This window comes from Scyliorhinus canicula, chromosome 7, assembly GCF_902713615.1.
Source record: "Scyliorhinus canicula chromosome 7, sScyCan1.1, whole genome shotgun sequence".
In the NCBI taxonomy this organism is placed as follows: Eukaryota; Metazoa; Chordata; class Chondrichthyes; order Carcharhiniformes; family Scyliorhinidae; genus Scyliorhinus; species Scyliorhinus canicula.
Window position 1 is genome coordinate 172,487,906 of NC_052152.1, and position 20,070 is coordinate 172,507,975.

At 50.2% G+C, this 20,070-nt stretch overlaps 1 protein-coding gene across 5 annotated transcripts in view; it reads left to right on the top strand.

Annotated features, from left to right (window-relative positions):
• Window positions 1-20,070, top strand: part of znf512b (zinc finger protein 512B) — a 165,865-nt gene that overhangs the window by 112,859 nt on the left and 32,936 nt on the right. For all 5 annotated transcript variants that reach the window (XM_038803292.1, XM_038803293.1, XM_038803294.1 and 2 more), the window contains exons 7-9: window positions 5,560-5,631; window positions 6,392-6,520; window positions 14,050-14,174. In XM_038803292.1, coding sequence (XP_038659220.1) covers window positions 5,560-5,631; window positions 6,392-6,520; window positions 14,050-14,174 — 326 coding nt within the window. The remainder of the gene's footprint in view (window positions 1-5,559; window positions 5,632-6,391; window positions 6,521-14,049; window positions 14,175-20,070) is intronic.

Sequence of the window (20,070 nt, forward strand, 5' to 3'; positions counted from 1 at the left end):
CTGCCCACCCGATGCACCAGGGATGGGATGGGGGGAGGCCGAGAATTCCGGGACGTCCCGTGATGGAGTTAATGGGACGGGCCCCGAAACCTCCTCCTCCCTCGGGGAGCCCGGTGGCCCACGGGCCTCACTGTGGGACAGAGATGCGAGCGTGGAGGTGCCCCGTTGCGCCACTGACACCTGGCGCTGCCAGTCCTGGAGGTCTGCAACGGTATCCACCAGGATCCGAAGGTTTGCAGAGACGGAGTCCAGGATGTTAGACATTCCCGCCAGGGACTGTGCGATCTCAACCTGTGAGTGCACGACGCCATCCAGCACGTGTGTCAGGCGGTTGATGCTCTCCGCGACTGACTGCTGGGACTGTGCCATCGACTGCTGTGACTGTGCCATGGCGTGCTGGGACTCGGCCATGACCTGCTGAGACTCGGCCAAGGCCCGCAGCACGCCGGCAATGTCGTTTTGGCTCTGGCGCATTGCTGCCTGTGAGAGGGCAACCCTGTCCAGGGCCGAGGATGACGCGTGCTCATTAAGCCCAACGCCTTGCATAACCTGACCCATTGCCTCCACCGCGGATGCCACCCATGCGGTGTAGGCCTGGGTTGCTGCCATGAGCGGTACCACTCCCTGCTCCTGGACGCGGTTCGACTCCTCTAACTGCGTCTGCAGATGCTGGAAGACAGCCCTCATCCTGTCATTGTGTCCCTGGGTTTCTTGATGCATCGGCTGTGTGGGTAGGTTGAGAAACTCCAGGAACTCGGAAAACGTCTGGGAGCCAGCTGGATGCTGGGCCTGGCCTGCCCTCCGCCAGTCCGGGCCCTCGGCTGCTCCGACCTCCACCTGCTGTACCTGCTCAGCTGTGATGTGTGACCCAGACTGTGACCCAGGAGCCTCATCACTTAATAGCCCAACCGGGGTGAGTGTCTCTGGGATGGTGGATGGTGTGGGAGATAGCTGTGCCGCAAGCTCGAGGTCGTCTTGGGTTGACGCCTCCTCTATGTCATCGACCCACTGAGAGGCCGCAGGGTGTTCGCGGGCCATTTCTCTCTCTCCCTCTATCGCCGCCCTCTGGGCGTCCTGCTCCACAGATTCAATGGGGGAGGATGGGACTCCCCGCTGATCGGGCACCCTCTGTCGTGTGGCCCTGGGTGCGGTGGGGGCAGATGCCTGTCTCCGCCTGGAGGCAGATGGCCCTGGTCATTCGTCATCAAGTCCTAGGGAAGAGAATGAAACGGGTTATTTAGAGACGCTCGGCCGGGCGCTGGACGGTCCCAGTGGGCAGTGTGAAGGGACAGAGGATGGGGGAGGTGTCCCAGTGGGCAGAGTGTGAAGGGACAGAGGATGGGGGAGGTGTCCAAGTGGGCAGGGTGTGTGAAGGGACAGAGGATGGGGGAGGTGTCCCAGTGGGCAGAGTGTGAAGGGACAGAGGATGGGGGAGGTGTCCCAGTGGGCAGAGTGTGAAGGGACAGAGGATGGGGGAGGTGTCCCAGTGGGCAGAGTGTGAACGGACAGAGGATGGGGGAGGTGTCCCAGTGGGCAGAGTGTGAACGGACAGAGGATGGGGGAGGTGTCCCAGTGGACAGGGTGTGAAGGGACAGAGGATGGGGGAGGTGTCCCAGTGGGCAGGGTGTGTGAAGGGACAGAGGATGGGGGAGGTGTCCCAGTGAGCAGAGTGTGAAGGGACAGAGGATGGGGGAGGTGTCCCAGTGGGCAGGGTGTGTGAAGGGACAGAGGATGGGGGAGGTGTGCCAGTGGGCAGGGTGTGTGAAGGGACAGAGGATGGGGGAGGTGTCCCAGTGAGCAGAGTGTGAAGGGACAGAGGATGGGGGAGGTGTCCCAGTGGGCAGGGTGTGTGAAGGGACAGAGGATGGGGGAGGTGTCCCAGTGAGCAGAGTGTGAAGGGACAGAGGATGGGGGAGGTGTCCCAGTGGGCAGGGTGTGTGAAGGGACAGAGGATGGGGGAGGTGTGCCAGTGGGCAGGGTGTGTGAAGGGACAGAGGATGGGGGAGGTGTCCCAGTAGGCAGGGTGTGTGAAGGGACAGAGGATGGGGGAGGTGTCCCAGTGAGCAGAGTGTGAAGGGACAGAGGATGGGGGAGGTGTCCCAGTGGGCAGGGTGTGTGAAGGGACAGAGGATGGGGGAGGTGTGCCAGTGGGCAGGGTGTGTGAAGGGACAGAGGATGGGGGAGGTGTCCCAGTGGGCAGGGTGTGTGAAGGGACAGAGGATGGGGGAGGTGTCCCAGTGGGCAGGGTTTGTGAAGGGACAGAGGATGGGGGAGGTGTCCCAGTGGGCAGGGTGTGTGAAGGGACAGAGGATGGGGGAGGTGTCCCAGTGGGCAGGGTGTGTGAAGGGACAGAGGATGGGGGAGGTGTCCCAGTGGGCAGGGTGTGTGAAGGGACAGAGGATGGGGGAGGTATCCCAGTGGGCAGGGTGTGTGATGGGACAGAGGATGGGGGATGGGCGGTGTTTGTCATGCAGGGTTGTCTCACTTGTTGCAGCTCTGCCAACCTCGCATTGCGCGATCTCCCGGGTGGCAGATCCCCCAACAAGGTCCAGTGCCCTCTGCTCAAACGTGGTGAGGGGGTGCAGAACGGGCAAACCCCCTCTAGTCTTGTTCCGCTCACAAGTGTTGTGAGCGGTCTTGTCCTGTTGGGGGAGGGGGCATAGGTAGATCATTACAATACGGCAGGTATCAGCAGGCCGTTCAGATACTGGCACAGGTTGGGGGTCAAGTTGTAACAAGACCTTTGCATCTCTCCAGGGGGGCCAGAGCGCTGGGTCTGTGACTACTTAGTGAACCACCCTCCACCCACTCTGCCCCAATCCCCCTCCACCCCCCCGTGCCGGGGGGGGAGGTGGGTGATTAAGTAAAGGGGGGGGAGGGATGGTTGTGACCCGGGGGCACCCTCTTGGCACTTACCCTGGCAGCGCTAGTGAGGTTGTGCAGATTTTTACGGCACTGCTCCCCAGAGCGAAGGGTCTGCCCCACAGCACTCACGGCAGCAGCCACCTCTCGCCAGGCCTGGCGCACCACGCTTGCAGGGTGGCGATGCCCTCTTATCGGGCAGATGATGCCCCTCCTCTGCTCCACCTCATCGAGGAGCGTTTCTATGTCGGCCTCAGCAAACCTCGGCGCTGCCCTCCGTGGCTCCGACATGTTTCCCGTCCCGTTCCTGTGCTCGCCCGCGCCTTTTTACGACGTTGGGCGGCGTCACGCGGCCGTGTTCGAGGCGTCGCCGCGTTCCGATGTCATCTGGAACGTAATTGCCGTGGCCCCGTTCCTAGCCCATTTCCCGTGCGTAAATACCTCGGGAACGGGGCCGTGTCGGACTGTCGGCAAATTCGGCCGTTTTCACGGGTGAACTTCGCGATTTTCCGCGAGTTCGGAGAATCGCGCCCCATAACCTTTATCGATTTCCTACGAAACATGCATGATTAGAGTCACAGGACTGCCAATTAACTTTTAACAAAAGAATAAAGCATTTATTAAACATGAAAAGATTGACTACAATACAATACTCCTTCACCTCATGAACATCTTCAGGAATACGCACAGATTTTCAAGGGAAACACAAGTTCCAAAATGTATCTTGTACTGTAATGATCTCAGTAAGTATGTAGTCCAACAGGCCAACTGTGATCAGATACATTACACCCTGAAACCAAGAGACAGGTGCCACTCAATAGAACTTCTATTGATTTCTCATCAAATCCACTCCAGACACTTAGCACATTTTGAACTAACTGGTCTCACTGGAACTCTTAACTTCCACACAATTGTTTCTAAATTACTCTCAGAAAAAAAGATGCTTTAGAATCTTCTCCCAAACAATGCTTTCTCTTAGATGCCTTCATTTTGATTTCAATTTGTCCTTTCAGTGGGGGCGATTCTCCAAAACGGAGCCCAAGTGTTCGCGCCGTCGTGAAACGCGACGGCGCGAAATGGGCACGGGGATGACGGATTCTGGCCCCCACACGGGGCAAGCACGGCGCTGGAGCAGTTCACGCCGTTCCAGCTTCCCTTCCCAGCACCAAATGGGCACCGGGCCAACCCGCGCATGCGCAGTTGGGCTGCGCCAACCTGCGCATGCACGGGGGACTTCTTTAGCGCACCGGCCCCTCCTCAACATGGCGTCGGTGTTCAGGGACCGCCCGCGCAGGAAAGTAGGCCCGGGAGGGGAGAGGCCGGCCTGCCAATCGGTGGGCCCCGATCGCGGGCCAGACCCCATTGGAGCCCCACCCCCACAGGCTACCCACGACCTTTTGCGCAGTGTTCCCGCCGGCAGCAACTGGCGGTGGTGGAACTCTGTCATATCCGCGCAGCCGCTCGGCCCATCCAGGCGATCCCGCCGATTCCAGCTGCCCGAGGCCGGCACCACGCCAAACACGCCAGTCCTGTCCCGCATTCGGGACCTATCGATCAGCAGGCTGGCTTCTCTGCACCCCGGCCTCTTTTCCTACGCGCCGTCCCCTGTAGCCCTGAGCCATGTTGCGTCGGGGCCGGCGCGTTGAAGGAGACCACCGCGCATGCGCAGATCCCGCGGCGCCCAGTTCATGCCGAGATTGGCAGCTGGAGTGGTGTGAACTGCTCCAGCGCCGTGCTGGCCCCCTGTAGGGGCCAGAATTACTCCTGGCAGCGGTCCGTTCACGCCGTCATAAAACGTGACTGCGTTTACGGCGGAGTGGACATTCTGCCGTGGGATGGGAGAGACCCGCCCCATGTGTCTTGGGTCAGATAATGAATTCATCTTGCTGTGTGAACTGGCCACTGTAATCTCGCAAGTCTCCTACATGTGCTTCTCTCGTCTCCCAAATGGTGGACTTATTAACATTTTAGAAAGACGTCGGTCAATGAAAATCAATAAACAAGTTTATTTCGCAAATGTTAAGTCAGCAAGCATTGTAAGATTAATAGATTTCTTTGCTGTGTTTTTATTTAATTCGATCAGACTCCTTGTAATGAAGAAAATAATAAGTATGCCACAATGTTCCTGTTAGTGCATTCAATATCACTTTTCTGGCCCATAAATCTTGTCAATCGACATTAAATTTTCTGGTCCCACCAGCAGCAGGCATCGTCATGTGGGAGGGGAACAGAAAAATTTGGAGAGAGGTCAAAAGTGAGTTGTCTTTTAGCCCCTCTCCAAGATTTCGGGAAATGATAGCCCGCTCTTCTTGAATCACAGGAAATGCAATTGACTTGTCTGAAACCAAAATGTTAGGTGAGAAATATTGTTCCACAAAATCAATCCCAAAGAAACCAAAAATCACAGTCAACATTGATGATGTTGGTGGAAAAATCTTCAACGCATTCATTTGACTTTTCTATGTTATTTCAAGATGGTTTGTTTTAAATAACGTGACTCATCTAGTAAGATAGACAAAGGAATGTCATGCTGACAAGTTTTTGTTAACCAAATACCAGAAGCTCTAATTTTTTATGTTAAAATATTTTGACCATCAATTCCCAAATCATACTTGAGTACTCCTTAGGTAAAAAGCAGATTGCTTCCAAAAATTAAGTTATTGAGTCTGATATTTTGCAATAATCTCTTTGAGCCAGGAAGGAAACAGAAGACACCTAAGAAATTTACAGGGGAGCAGCCATCTATATCCGGAACCTTTGGATTAAAAGGTAATTAAAAACCAGTTTGGATAATCTAGTTGAACTGCGTCACATTTGAGAAACATTATGAAATTATACAGTAATAACACCAAAGCAAAATGCTGCGGATGCTGGAAATCTGAAATAAAAACAGAAAAAGCTGTAAACGCTCAGCAAGTCTGGCAGCATCTGTGGAGAGAACAAATAGTGTTAATGTTTCGAGTCTGCATGACTTTTCTTCAGAGCTGGAACATGTTGGTGAATTTATCACCCGAGCTCCCCCTCCAACTTTAGGAAATCCCATTTTAAATGGATAGGGTAAACTTTCTCAGGAAGTTGTTTTGTATTTAAATATTTTTCATCATTTTAAAAAAATTAAATTTTCTTTTTACGCATTCACCACCAAGTTTGAGTTCATTTATGCCTCCTTGATTTCTGTGTTGCTGTGGGATTTTTCATTGACTCGTGGCAAGGGGAGTTTAATAGTTTTCTTTTGACCCCTCGTCCCCTACTTGTTGGTGGGTAAAGAGTCAACTTTGAACTGAAGTTTGTAAGTAAAAAGCTCTGAAATGAACAACTTAAATGTTATATCATTACATGACGCAGCAAGATGAATCCGAAGAAGATTAACAAATAGGTCTGATAAAAATGATATCTGGTCATGGAGGCTAAAAAAAGCCCTTAACATAGCAAAGGGACTAATTCATTGTTGTTGTGTTGGATGAAGGACAGTGATTTTCCTGTGGTGGTTCTATTATGCTCCCTGAATTAATTACTTTGTTAATTAAAGGCCTGTCAAAACCAGATGACAAGGGAAGGGGCAGAGGCAAGAAGAAAAATAACAACGCAAGCACCGAAGAATTGCAAAGGAAGCCTTTGGGAGTTCACGTTAAAAAAGAAGCTGTCACGTATTTACCAGGTAAAACAAGACATTTAAAAGTTCAGTCTTTAATCCCTTCCAAAATGATTCAGCAACATTGTGGAACTAAAGTATTAAAGTTATTTATTGATGAAAAGAGAGTCATGTTGCTGAAGCTTTTTATCTTGCCCACGTCAGGATCGATGCAAGAATGCTAAAGAGTTGACAGAATCATGCCTGAGTCCCAATATTGCGAATGAAATGTTCACTTTGAGAGGGCCTAACTGTCTGGTGGTGTAGCGGTTCACTGATGCACCGGGTGTCCCGATGGGGAGAAGCGCCACGCCGTTGGGAGGTGGTTTAAACATTCAGAGGCATTAAAGTGCTGAGCAAATTATGACAACTGTGTTGGTTTCCTCCGGGTGCTTGGGTTTCCTCCCACAGTCCAAAGATGTGCAGGTTCGGTGGATTGGCTATGCTAAATTGCCCTTAGTGTCCAAAAAACGTAAGGTGGGGTTACGGGGATAGGATAGAGGTGTAGGGATAGGGTGGAGGTGTGGGCTTAGGTAGGGTGCTCTTTCCAAGGGCCGTTGCAAATGCGATGGGTTGAATGGCCTCCTTCTGCACTGTAAATTCTATGATTCTACAAGTGACAATGTCCCCCAACTACTAATGCTTCACTTCCCCTGTGCCATGCTGTGCCCCTACAATCTCTTCCCCTGTGCCATGCTGTGCCCCTACAATCTCTTATCTTGTGCCATGCTGTGCCCCTACAATCTCTTATCCTGTGCCATGCTGTGCCCCTACAATCTCTTAGCCTTGCTCACCATCACACCACATCGAGGTGTGTCTCCAGGATGCACATCAAAGGTGGAGGCAGCCTGCTGTCTTCCAAGCCCTGTTACCGGAGATGTCCGTGGTATGTATACTTTGGAGGGCCGAGTCGGAGAGGGCCCCGGCCTACTTTCAGGTGGCACTGCCGTTATGCCGCCCTGTCCAGCCTGCTGTGCCTGAGTCGCGCCAGTCTCAGGAAGGCGGATGCAGATTGGCTGGGCACTCTCACGGTCTCCTGGTGGAAGTTCTCCAGGAAGCGTTCCAGTGGATTCTCCACCTCATGTGTGCTCATGGGCCCCTGAGTTATTCCATGGGATGGAGTGGCAGCTGGAGTGAGCTCCAGAAGCCTCAATGTCATCTGGCACTGCCAATCCAGGAGACCCACCATTGTCTGAACCATGCAGTTGAAGCCCTCAGCCATGACCCTCAGGGACTAAGCCATGCTTCTGAGTTCTCCTGCCATGGGTTTGACCTTAAGCTCCAGGCTTTCCACTGCAGACACTGCCCTCGCAGTGTTGGCCTGGGTGCCATGCATTGCCAGAATAACCTCCTGTGACAGAAGACTTTGGAACTCCTCCATTTGGCCTTGCAGTTGGAGGAACTCTACTAACACATACGTCCTCCTGGTATTTCTGGCTGTGCTTTTGCATTTCAAGCAGCTGAGGGACAAATGTGGCCAGAGGCACAGACCTGGCTGGGGCTTAGCTGAGTCCTGGAATCTAGCAGACCTCCAACTGTCCAATTGTAGGGTCATTTCTGCCTCCACCTGATGTACATCAGAAGCAGCGTGGTGCTCACCAGATAGTGACCCAGATACCTATCTGCTAAGATCATCCGCTGAGGTGTGTGTCTCTGCGCTGGCGGGTGATAGCTATGACGCATCTTTGATATCTTCCTCCGACATCTCCTCCCGGTCACGTTGACGGTGGCGGGCGGACCCTGCTGGTGGATGAGCCACGCTGATTGGGTAATGTTGCTGCAAGGAAAGAAATGGTATTCGTACATAGCGAAAGCAATTATCTGGGATGTACAGAACTCATTTGAGTTTGGTCATCTGGATGAACATGAGGTGACTTCTCACTTTTCTCTCACAGGACCGCCTCGCTCTCAGCACAGGCCCGCCTGCCAGCTCCAGGCTCTGTCCTCAAAAGGATACAGAATCCTCAGCTCTGACATCCCACCTCCTGTCTTCTGTCACTTGAGGCAGTTGTGAGCAAGCTTATCCTGCAGGAACACAACGGGGATGATGTTAGCTGGCTGCCTGGCGGGTCAGATGTCGATGAAACCCAGCATGTGTCGGCACAGCGAGTGAGCAAGGGAGGGTTGTGAGGCGAGGTGTCCGGGGAGTGTAAAGAAGCTTGTGGGAAATCAGGTGCTTAGGCCCTCCTAGGTGGCAGCACGTGGGGTCGAAGTTACATTCCGAGGAGTGACGGCGAGTTTGAGTGCAGAGAGGATACATGGAGCTTCCCCATGGCAGAACAAAGTTGGTAGTCATGTTCTTGCAGCATTGCACCCTCCTCAGCTTTTGGAGGGTGCTGCCACTGACCAGCACTGCCACCATCTCCCTGGTGGGTTTCTTGATCTTGCTGGTGGGGTTCCTGCCAGCCTGAGGGTCGATTGCTCCCATTCACTCCTCTTCAGCATCAAGCAGATGGGTGGAGGCCTCCTCCGTGGAGCTTCTTCGCTGAGATCCTCCTGGGTTGGCTGTGAGCAAATTCTGTGGAGCTGCTTAAATGCAGTGGCCCCTTGAGAGAACTGCTCATTTAAACCTGGGGTGGGCGAATCAAATGCTTCGCACCACAGGCACAGCATTTTTACTTTCCAAAGTGCCGAGAAATTGCGGTCCGAATCGTGCCATTTTATGCCCCATCAGTTTTTTTACCAACATCAGAGGGGGGCCATAGCCAGCTGGAGACTCCCGCGTAAATCTTGGTGGATTCCTGGGTTGCTGGACGTAAGGTTGGCCCCTCAGCGGCAATGACTTGTCCCGGCAGCCATACCACAGCCAATGGAACAATGATTGCCCTCAATCGCCAGGGCCTGGCTGCCTGGTCCTGGCAAGATTAAAGGAAAAACCTATCTTGTCTTTGAGTGTGCCTCAGTATTGAGGCGCCCTCTCCTACACACTCCAGCTGCAGCAGTGGTCATCTCTACTGCTAGCTCTGCCAAGTTACTGACGCTATGATTGGGCCGACAACTCTGGGAGGAAGGCTGCCATCGGCAATGGGACAGTCGTCAGACCTCCACTGGTAAAATGCAACCTGCTGGAGAGGGGTCAAGTTCGGGTTTTGGTTCTGGACTGGCTGGATTTCTTAGCTACTGATAAAATTCAGCCCAATATTCCATAGATTTCTACAGAGGAACCAGCCTGTATTTTTGTTGTTTTGCTGGAGCTCACAGCTGAAAACACTAATATAACAGTATCACAATTACAAACGTGGAGTTGAATTCAGGACTGCCGCCAAAAGCAGGCTTGGGTTATTTTAATCTGATTTACTGGCACACCAGAAACCCACCCACTTCTGGAGTGTAATTTCCAGGGGATCAGCCTGAGGCATAGTTAAAGCATTCCCTTCTGAGTTCACTGTTGCAGTGCTGTAACAAGAGCCTGAGCAGGCCCCAGGTTCTCTCTGGAGGCCCTGCTGTAAGAGCTCAGGGAAAGCAGGAAAGTTCTATTTCCCAGCTAGTGGCAAGAAACAAAAGAGAATTTTTTTAATAACTAACCGTGCCTGCAGCTCACAGGCTCCTTGAGCTGCTTGCCACCAGGTTAACCTGGCTGAGAGGCCATGATGAGTACCTTGCAGAGATGTCAGAATTGCAGACGGACTTCAGGCCGTGGCCATGGTGTGAGTGGTCGCACATTTGGTGGTTCCCGCTCATGGTGGTATTTTTGGACCTTTACCCCAGCTAACGGGTGGATGTATTGATCAAAAAAGTGTGCAGGAGTGGGGGGAAGGAGAGAATGTCCCACCGGTCGATCGATTTGTGGACCAGAAGTGGTCTTCAAAGAAAGGAGCACGTTGGAGTTGCACCTGTGACACAGGAGAAGATGGCAGAGGGTCAGGAATCGGCCCTCCCCTCTCAATGGTCGATGGGGCAGCTGGTGGGATTCCTGAACGAGAAGTTCACCAACAGAGGAAGGAGAATCTGGAATACCTGGCGAGGGTGGTGGACCCGATAGAGGCGAGGATCAACCACCTGGAAACGAGGCTGGAGGCCCAGAGCCAGGCGATCCAGAAGGTGGAGAAGATTTTGGGGTAGCACGAGGAACAGTTTGCCTCAATGGCGGCCGAGTTAGGGATGATGCGGGATAATCAGAGGCGGCTGCAGGAGAAGGTGGAGGACTTGGAGAACCAGTCCCGAAGGCAGAATTTGAGGATCGTGGGACTGCCGAAGGACAGCAAGGGAGCAGACGCTGGCTTGTATGTGGGTCAGATGTTCGAGAAGTTGGTGGTTGAGGGGGCATTTGGACGACCGTTGGAAGGGGACCAGACGCACAAGGCACGGGTGAGGAAGCCATAGGGGAACGAGTCGACGAGGGCAATGGTGGTGCGCCTGCACCGGTTCCTTGACAAGGAGCGGATCCTGAGGTGGGCCAGGCAGGTGATGCGTTGTACCCGGAAGGGCAGCGAGCTGCATGTGTACCAGGACCTGGATGCGGAGCCGGCCAAGAGGACGCGTGCTGGAGACTGGCCCAGGAGGGGTTATGGCTGATCGGCAGGTGGTGGTGGGGTGGGGGGGGGGCAGGGTGGTCTCCAACCAGGCTGCCCACCATGCTGTTCACATGGAATGTGAGAGGGTTGAATGGGCCGGTCTAGAGGGCTCGTGTAAGGGGCGGCACATGGCACAGTGGTTAGCACTGCTGCCTATGGGGCTGAGGACCCGGGTTCGAATCGCGGCCCTGGGTTACTGTCCGTGAGGGGTTTGCACATTCTCCCCATGTCAGCGTAGGTTTCACCCCCACAACCCAAAGATGTGCAGGTTAGGTGGATGGGCACGCTAAATTGCCCCTTAATTGGCAAAAAACATAATTGGGTACACTTTTTTTAAAAAAGCGCTCATGTGTTCACACATTTAAAGAGATTAAAGGCGGATCTAGCTCTTTGGTGTAGGCGGTGTGCAGGTAGTCCCGCGAATCATGTCCATATATTTTGGGCCTGTCCGATGCTTGGGGAATTCTGGCAGGGGTTTGGCGACGTCATTGCTAGAGGGATGGAGTTTAAGACTAGGGAGGTTATGCTGCAATTATTATTTTAAAAAAAAATACTTTTCACTGTACCTCGGTACACGTGACAAACAAATCCAATCCAGGTGTTAGTGAGGCCACACCTGGAGTATTGTGTTCAGTTTTGGTCTCCTTACTTGAGAAAGGACGTACTGGCACTGGAGGGTGTGCAGAGATTCACTAGGTTAATCCCAGAGCTGAAGGGGTTGGATTACGAGGAGAGGTTGAGTAGACTGGGACTGTACTCATTGGAATTTAGAAGGATGAGGGGGAGATCTTATAGAAACATTTAAAATTAAGAAGGGAATAGATAGGATAGATGCGGGCAGGTTGTTTCCACTGGCGGATAAAAGCAGAAATAGGGGGCATAGACTCAAAATAAGGGGAAGTAGATTTAGGACTGAGTTTAGGAGGAACTTCTTCACCCAAAGGGTTGTAAATCTATGGAATTCCTTGCCCAGTGAAGCAGTTGAGGCTCCTTCATTACATGTTTTTAAGGTAAAGATAGATAGTTTTTTGAAGAATAAAGGGATTAAGGGTTATGGTGTTTGGGCCGGAAAGTGGAGCTGAGTCCACAAAGGATCAGCCATGATCTCATCAAATGGTGGAGCAGGCTTGAGGGGCCAGATGGCCTACTCCTGCTCCTAGTTCTTATGTTCTTATGTCGGAGGTACTGAAGGTAAGGGTGGTTCCGAGTCCAGAGGTGCCGATTTTTGGTGTGTCAGAAGACCCGGGAGTACAGGAGGCGAAAGAGGTTGATGTCTTGGCCTTTGCCTCCCTGGTAGCCTGGAGACAAATCTTGCTAGCATGGAGGGACTCAGAACCCCCGAAGCCAGGGGTGTGGGCGATGACATGGCTGGGTTTCTCAGGCTTGAGAAAATTATGTTCGCCCTGAGGGGCTCGATGGAAGGGTTTATCGACCCTGAAGGGTTTATTGACTTGGAAGGAACTGAGCTGTCAAGAGGGGGGTGGTGGATGGTGTTAAAAAGCGGTGGCAGGAGGAGGCGGACAAGGTTGGGGCGGGTTGGTGGTGAATTTATTTTGTGGTGTTATTTATGTGAGCCATGTTGGCTGGTTTTGGGGTGTGCGGTTGTCCATTGTGTTAAAATTTATAATATAAATGCCTCAATAAAATATTTTTCAAAAAAAAGAATTGCAATCAAGGCCCGATCGTGCCAAGGGAAGAAGGCAGTCATATTTAAGGAAGGATTTAATTCTCTTTTGCTCCATTTCCCACCGTTTGCCTCGTCAAAAGAACAGGATAAAATTGTGGCCCATGGGAAGTCAGCCATTTTAACTGCTTTCCTGAATTCCACTGAGCTGACAGAGGTAAAATCATCCCCCACAGCTATTAAAAAAGGGCTGCTTTGATTTAATGGATTTATCAGTCTGGAAAAAGAATTTTCGGGCTTCTAAGATGCGTTTTCACTCGGCTGAATGCGACTGCTTCCCAATGCTTTGATCTCTAGCAGCCAGTGCAGTGGCAGCATTAAGCATTGCAAAATCTGACTGCTGCAAAGAGCTGTATTTTAGTGGCATCTTACAGTATGAATACCTATAGAGGCCAGTAAAATTAATAGCTTTAAACAGTTGTAATAGAGATTGTAAACTGTGGTTGAGGTAAAAGCTCTCTTATGCTAGAATGGAATTGAAAATGTCCACTGTTTTGATTAGCATTAGACTCCTAATGTTCGGAGATTCCAAACAACGTTACATTGTATGAATAGTATGAGAGCGGCTCTGTAGCACAATGGTTATCACTGTTGCGTCACAGGGCGAGGGACCCTGGTTCGATTCCCGGCTTGTGTCACTGTCTGTGCGGAGACTACGTTCTCCCCGCATCTGCGTGGGTTTCGTCCGGGTGCTCCGGTTTCCTTCCACAAGTCTCAAAAGACATAGAACATAGAACAGTACAGCACAGAACAGGCCCTTCGGCCCTCGATGTTGTGCCGAGCATTGTCCGAAACCAAGATCAAGCTATCCCACTCCCTGTCATTCTGGTGTGCTTCATATGCCTATCCAATAACCGCTTGAAAGTTCCTAAAGTGTCCGACTCCACTATCACAGCAGGCAGTCCATTCCACACCCTAACCACTCTCTGAGTAAAGAACCTACCTCGGACATCCCTCCTATATCTCCCACCCTGAATCTTATAGTTATGCCCCCTTGTAACAGCTTCACCCACCCGAGGAAATAGTCTCTGAACGTCCACTCTATCTATCCCCCTCATCATCTTATAAGCCTCTATTAAGTCGCCTCTCATCCTCCTCCGCTCCAAAGAGAAAATACGTGCTTGTTAGGTGAATTCGACATTCTGAATTCTCCCTCAGTGTGCCCGAACAGGTGCCATAGTGTGGCGACAAGGGGATTTTCACAATAACTTAATTGCAGTGTTAATGTAAGCCTACTTGTGACAATAATAAAAAAATATTATTATTATTACAGGAAATGTGTTATATGCAGTAAATATTCTACGGGTAGATCTTTCATTTTTTTGCATCTAATTTTATACTGGTACTATTGATAACAGGAAGCCAGGAAGATAAGTGGCATCAGGAGATTACAGAGAAAGGAGAGGTTGTCTGTCCAAACTGTATGACTGTGCACAGAAAGACTGTAGCAGGTTTGAAGAAACACTTGGAAATCTGCAAAGAGGTATGGAAGATTTGATTATGCATATGATCAATAATTCCGCTATTTTTACGGGGTTGTAGAGGATCCAGGGCAGAAACCGAGTAGTTCTGTCATTTGAGGTACATATAAATGCAGCAGAGTTAACATCAATTCTAAGAGGCACACAACATTCCAGTAGAATTTTGTGTCAGCAGAGGATGAGCCTGTCCCCATGGTGCATGTCTGCAAATGACAGGATAATGAAGGCACCGAGGTAGGGGGAGAGATAGAGGCAGGTATGTGGGCGGATGCCCTAAGCAGGGTTAACACATCCTAATCATGTGCCAGGCTTAGCCTGATAAAATTCAAGGTAGTCCACCGGGCACACATGCTGGTGGCCCGAATGTCCAAGTTTTTTGGTGCGAGGTGCATGGGAAGCCCAGCAAATCATGTCCACATGTTTTGGGCATGCCCGAAGCTCAGAGGGTTTTGGCAGGGTTTCGCTAAGGCAATGTCCACGGTACTCAAAACACGGGTGGTGCCGAGTCCGGAGGTGGCGATCTTTGGAGTGTCCAGGGGGCGAAAGAGGCCGTCGTCTTGGCTTTTGCCTCCCTGGTAGCCCGGAGACGAATCTTATTAATGTGGAGGGACTCGAAGCCCCCAAGTGTAGAGACCTGGGTGAGTGACATGGCTGGGTTTCTCAGTCTCGAGAAAATAAAATTCGCCTTAAGAGGGTCACTGTTAGAGTTCACCCGGAGGTGGCAGCCGTTCGTCATCTTTCTCAGGCAAAATTTAAATGTCAGCAGAAGCAGAATGCCAAACGAGAGGGGGGGGGGGGGGGGGGGTCAGCCTGTTGTTTTATGGTTGGGGTGTGTGAAGATTGTGATGGGGTGGAAATGTTTATTGTACCATGTTTACGTCGCTGTTATTGTTTTTATTATAAAAATTGCAAATACCCTAATAAAATATTTAAAACAAAAGATAATGAAGGTAAAATCTACTGGCTCGGAAATTCACCCATTTATGGAGGAATAGCACCTAATTTAAGAGCTAAGTTACCCACAGGCCTTGTCAAACCAGGAAGTGGTTGAGCTCACAGGCTATGACTGTCGATAAACTTCATCTGGAACATCAGCTTTGACTGGAGTAATTGCAAACTGACTTCAATCAGCCGTACAACTAAGAAGTGAACCAATAAGCTGCATTCCGCAGTGACATCAGGGAAATCTTTGTTTTCCATCTTGCTATCATGAAGCCCTTACCATTATGGTAATTCACATACACAGAACAAGAGAAGAAATAGAGTCACAGAGCTGCAAGAGAAAAGAGCTAAGTCTATATACCATGCAGCTCCCTTGGTGAAATCTTCTCAAAGAGGCAATTGTCCTTTTGAATATTTGTCTCATTGCAAACATCCTCTCAAATATAAAAAAAAGCAAAGAACAGGCATACCTCAGATCAGTGGACTTCATTTCACAAAGTGACTTTCATATAGTTACAAGAAGTGCTTCTTTCTATCACCATCTCTACTCCAGTGTTTCTTTGTGCTTTTTTAAGCCTTTTGTGGTGCTACGCCGTGTGTTACCTGAAGGCTAAGAATGTCTGTCCTGCTTGTCTCTGCTTATGGTATCATGAACCTCTTAGAACTAAGGTGGCCCTTGTCTGGCCCTTGGCTTCTGAATTCCAGAAGGACACTTCAAGCAAAGTCCGATGTCATTGAAGATGTGTGGGCAATGGCACCAATGAAAGTATAAGATGTTGACCTAAATTAATAAATTACGTGAGCCATCATCAGGAAAGAGGACAGCATCAAAAAGGCATATTTAGCTGTACCACTTGTGCTAGATCTTAGACCTCTGTAACAAAGTAACTTCCAAGCTCCCAGCATCATATTGGGATGTGGGGGGAGCCCAAAGATGTGCTGGGGTATCCCCTTCAGACATTCAAAGCTAAGGGTCTGCACTGTAATTATGCCAGAAGTGCAAACTTCCCTTGGGCAATTGGCCTGCACTGGGAACCATCTGAAAATGTGACTTAAATTGCAAATCATAGCTAGTTCCAAGTGGGTTACACCAGTAGTTACCCAGAAAAAGTTAGAAGGAGGGCAGCACGGTGGCCTAGTGGTTAGCACAATCGCCTCACGACGCTGAGGTCCCAGGTTCGATCCCGGCTCTGGGTCACTGTCCGTGTGGAGTTTGCACATTCTCTCCGTGTCTGCATGGGTTTCACCCCCACAACCCAAAAATGTGCAGAGTAGGTGGATTGGCCACGCTAAATTGCCCCTTAATTGGAAAAAATAATTGGGTAATCTAAATTTATAAAAAAAAAGAAAACGTTAGAAGGATTAAAACCACTTCTAACTTCTGGGTAACTATTGTACAGACCCATTCTGAGCTCCCAATACCCTCGACCCCCCCAAGGGAATCCCCACACCCCCCAACTCAAGCCACCCCACGAGACTCCACCAGCCTGCTGACATCTCAGGGGTCTCCTCCCACCCCCTGACTTCCTCCGCATAGGATTCCTCCCCACCTCCATGAGGTGACTTCCACCCAATCCCACCAAACCTGACTCTCACCCCCACCTGTCCCCTCCTGCTGAGGCCCAAAATGAGCTGACCCAGGGCCCGCATATCCCACCTCCCCCACTTCCGATGCCTGGCTTCCCCCCACTCCAAGGCCACAACTCCAATTTCCAGACCTCCAACCTCCTGACCTCTGAACAACCAGCCCTCCCACCTTCAATCTCCCCATCCCCCAATTTGTATCCACTTACCTTAGACACATAACTTCTCCCTGGCCTGTCAAGGACCCTTAAATTTCAATGGACCATTAAACATACCTGGGTAAGAGCAGGTGAGTATCAGGAAAAAAAGGGGGCATGCCCTCCTTCCTTTCGACTCAGCTGCACTTCAACTCTCGGTCCTGAGGACACACTGCACTCGCCTGAGTCAGGAGGCTGAGTGAGACAGGCTGGGAAAATTAAGGAAAGAAAATGGGAGCAGAGCAGAAATACAATGCTGATTGCGACTCCAAGAAAGTTCAGGTCCTTTATCTTTGAAATAAACAACATGGTCAGTTCCATGGGGCCACATCTTACCATATTTTTTCAAAGTGTCAGGCTCAGACTGGAAACAGGTGTGTAGCTCTCCTGCTACACAAACCACTTTTCACTACAGATCTGAATCATCTCTGAAGAAAAAAAGAATGATTGGGCGGGGTTTTCGCTGCCAGTCTGCTGGTCTCCCCCTCCTACAATCTTCGGGCTCTCTTCACCCCCTCGCATTCATTGGGTTCTCTCTCCTCACCTCCCACTCCACAATCATCAGGTTCTCTCTCTCACCCAACCCTCCAACAATCATTGAGCTATCGCTCACTCTCTCTCTCCCCACCTAACAATTATCAGCTCTAACCCCTCCCCCCTCCCCAAGCCACAGACATGAAATAAAAAATGAAATGAAAATCGCTTATTGTCACGAGTAGGCTTCAAATGAAGTTACTGTGAAAAGCCCCTAGTCGCCACATTCCGGCGCCTGTTCGGGTAGGCTGTTACGGGAATCAAACTGTGCTGCTGGCCTGCTTGGTCTGCTTTCAAAGCCAGCGATTTAGCCCTGTGCTAAACAGCCCCTAAACATAACGCTGGTCTCTCCCTCCCCACCTCATTGCTAAGGGCAGTCACTCTCCCCTCATATCTGGAGTTCAGCTCTTTTGTCCATGTTTGAACCAAGGCTGCAATGAGGTTAGGAGCTGAGTGACCCTGCCAGTATTCAAACTGAGCACCAGTGAGCAAGTTATTTCTCAACAAGTTCCACTTGATAGTACTGTTGATGACCCCTTCAATCACTTTACCAATGCTGACGAGTAGACTGAGTAGGAATGGGTTGTGAAAGGTAGCATTAATCCTACAATTATAACCTGCAAGCTTATTTCAATAGATGAATTTTTGTTAACACTGCAGAGTTTTTTTCAAATATTTAAAAGGCAGGAGATTTATAATCCTTCATAGCTTGACAGCTCACTTGTCAATTCCAGTGAGCTTGACAGTTCCAATGAGTTTATCTACCTTTTACCCACCTTCATGTCTACCTTTAACAATCCCAAAGAGCACTTAATCTTTACTACAGGGCACTTTACCTCTTCCAAAGATGTATCAAAAAGGGTACCCTGCATCTTCAAAGATGTAGCTTACCTCTCCAACGAACTGTGCTAACTTTAGATTTCCTCCTGATATGTTTAAATTACACAAGATGTGTTGTGGACATCCCACTAATGAAAATTGGATCTGATAATGGCAGTTGCACTCTTACATGTGCAGTTGCATCCATGAACTACAGATGTGAAGTACAAGCCGCCCCCGTTCTCTCCATGACAAACATGGTTGAGGGCAGGACTTCCAGAATTGGGCCTCCACCACCATATTGACTACGCTAGGGACCCTCTCCCCCTGTGCAAAAATGCAGGCATTTGAATAGTTATATGGAATCTTATACATTAACCAGTATAATCAGTTGGGGCTACAGTTTAACATATCATCTGAAGAACCGCATTTCTGATAATGCAGCACTCCCTCAGCTCTTCACTGAAGTGCCAGTTGAGATTATATGCTGATATTCTGAATTAAGGCCTGAACCCAAAACCTATGACTCGAGACACAGGGCACGATTCAGCGACTCTGTTGTGCCTGGCGTGGATCCGGGTATAATGGGTGAGCCGCCCGTGTGCCCCAAATCGGGCTTTGCACCGGGCCGATCGCGAGCCACCCTACTCGCTCCGCACTAGTGCGAGATCCAGATCTGCATATTTAAATTAGCCTTGCGGCTCACCCGGGACTCAACGGTCATGCTTGGGAGACTTCGCAGGTGCCATTTAGTACCAGTCCATACAAAATGTGGAACAGGCATAACATCACCTGGAGCGGTCTCCCAGGCTATTGGAGACCTCTGGGGAATCGGGGTCAGGACAGAGTGGCAGCTTGGCATGCCAACTGGCACCTGGGCACCTTAGCACTGGCGCCCTGGTGCGGACCATGCCAGGTAGAAGGTTCCCGGGGGCCTCCCAAAGGTTGGAATGGGGGGGAGGGAGGGTGGTCAAAAGAGCATGGGGCCTGAAAGGGGGTGGGGAGAAGATTGAGACTACCGGACAAAATGGTGCCCCGATGAAGCTCGGCGGGGAGAAACTCCCCGATGCCAAAATAAAACAGCAAAGTGCCATTGGATAGTGGGATGTTTCTTGGTCCTGCAGCCGCTAAGCAACACCCCCGCTAAACGCACCGTTCAGTGGACTTTAAATTGAGTCCGCTGAATCGCGCCCATAATCTGTTAACTCAGCTAATACTTGAAGTACTTCTGTTCAGAATTATTGCCAAATAGCCCCTCGGAGTACAATCTACTGATTAATTGTGAGCTATTTTTGGCACCACTATATAATAATTCTCTCAGATTTTAAAGAGGGAGCAAATGTTTACAGATAATTTAATATAAGTTTAATTCTTTATTTTTTGTTTGATTGTTTAACAGGACATTTTGAATATCATACATCATTAACATTCATGTTTTGATTTTCTGGCAGTTATTAAACTTACACACCTAAGTGATCGCCTTCAAGGGAAGATTTTCAATCATCTGAGCTGTTTTTGAAACCGTTTTTGAATGTTTTTCAGCCGTTATATATTTCTCTCATGTAACATGTTGCTCAACAAATATTTCTTATCTCCTTGTTCCCAAAAATCTTTCACTCTTCGCATAGAGAGGTGTTTGCCACCCTCTGGTCCCATATTCAAGTACATGTGTAAGCCTTGACAATGCAAGTCTGTATGCTGTTCAACACCAGAGGATGTATTTACCTTGCTGAAGTGCTGTTCCTGTTGCATCAGTCTGGACATTTAGCAGTGTTGCCCGTTTCAGCTGTTTCCTCTCATCTCCTCACCCGTCGTCCATTTT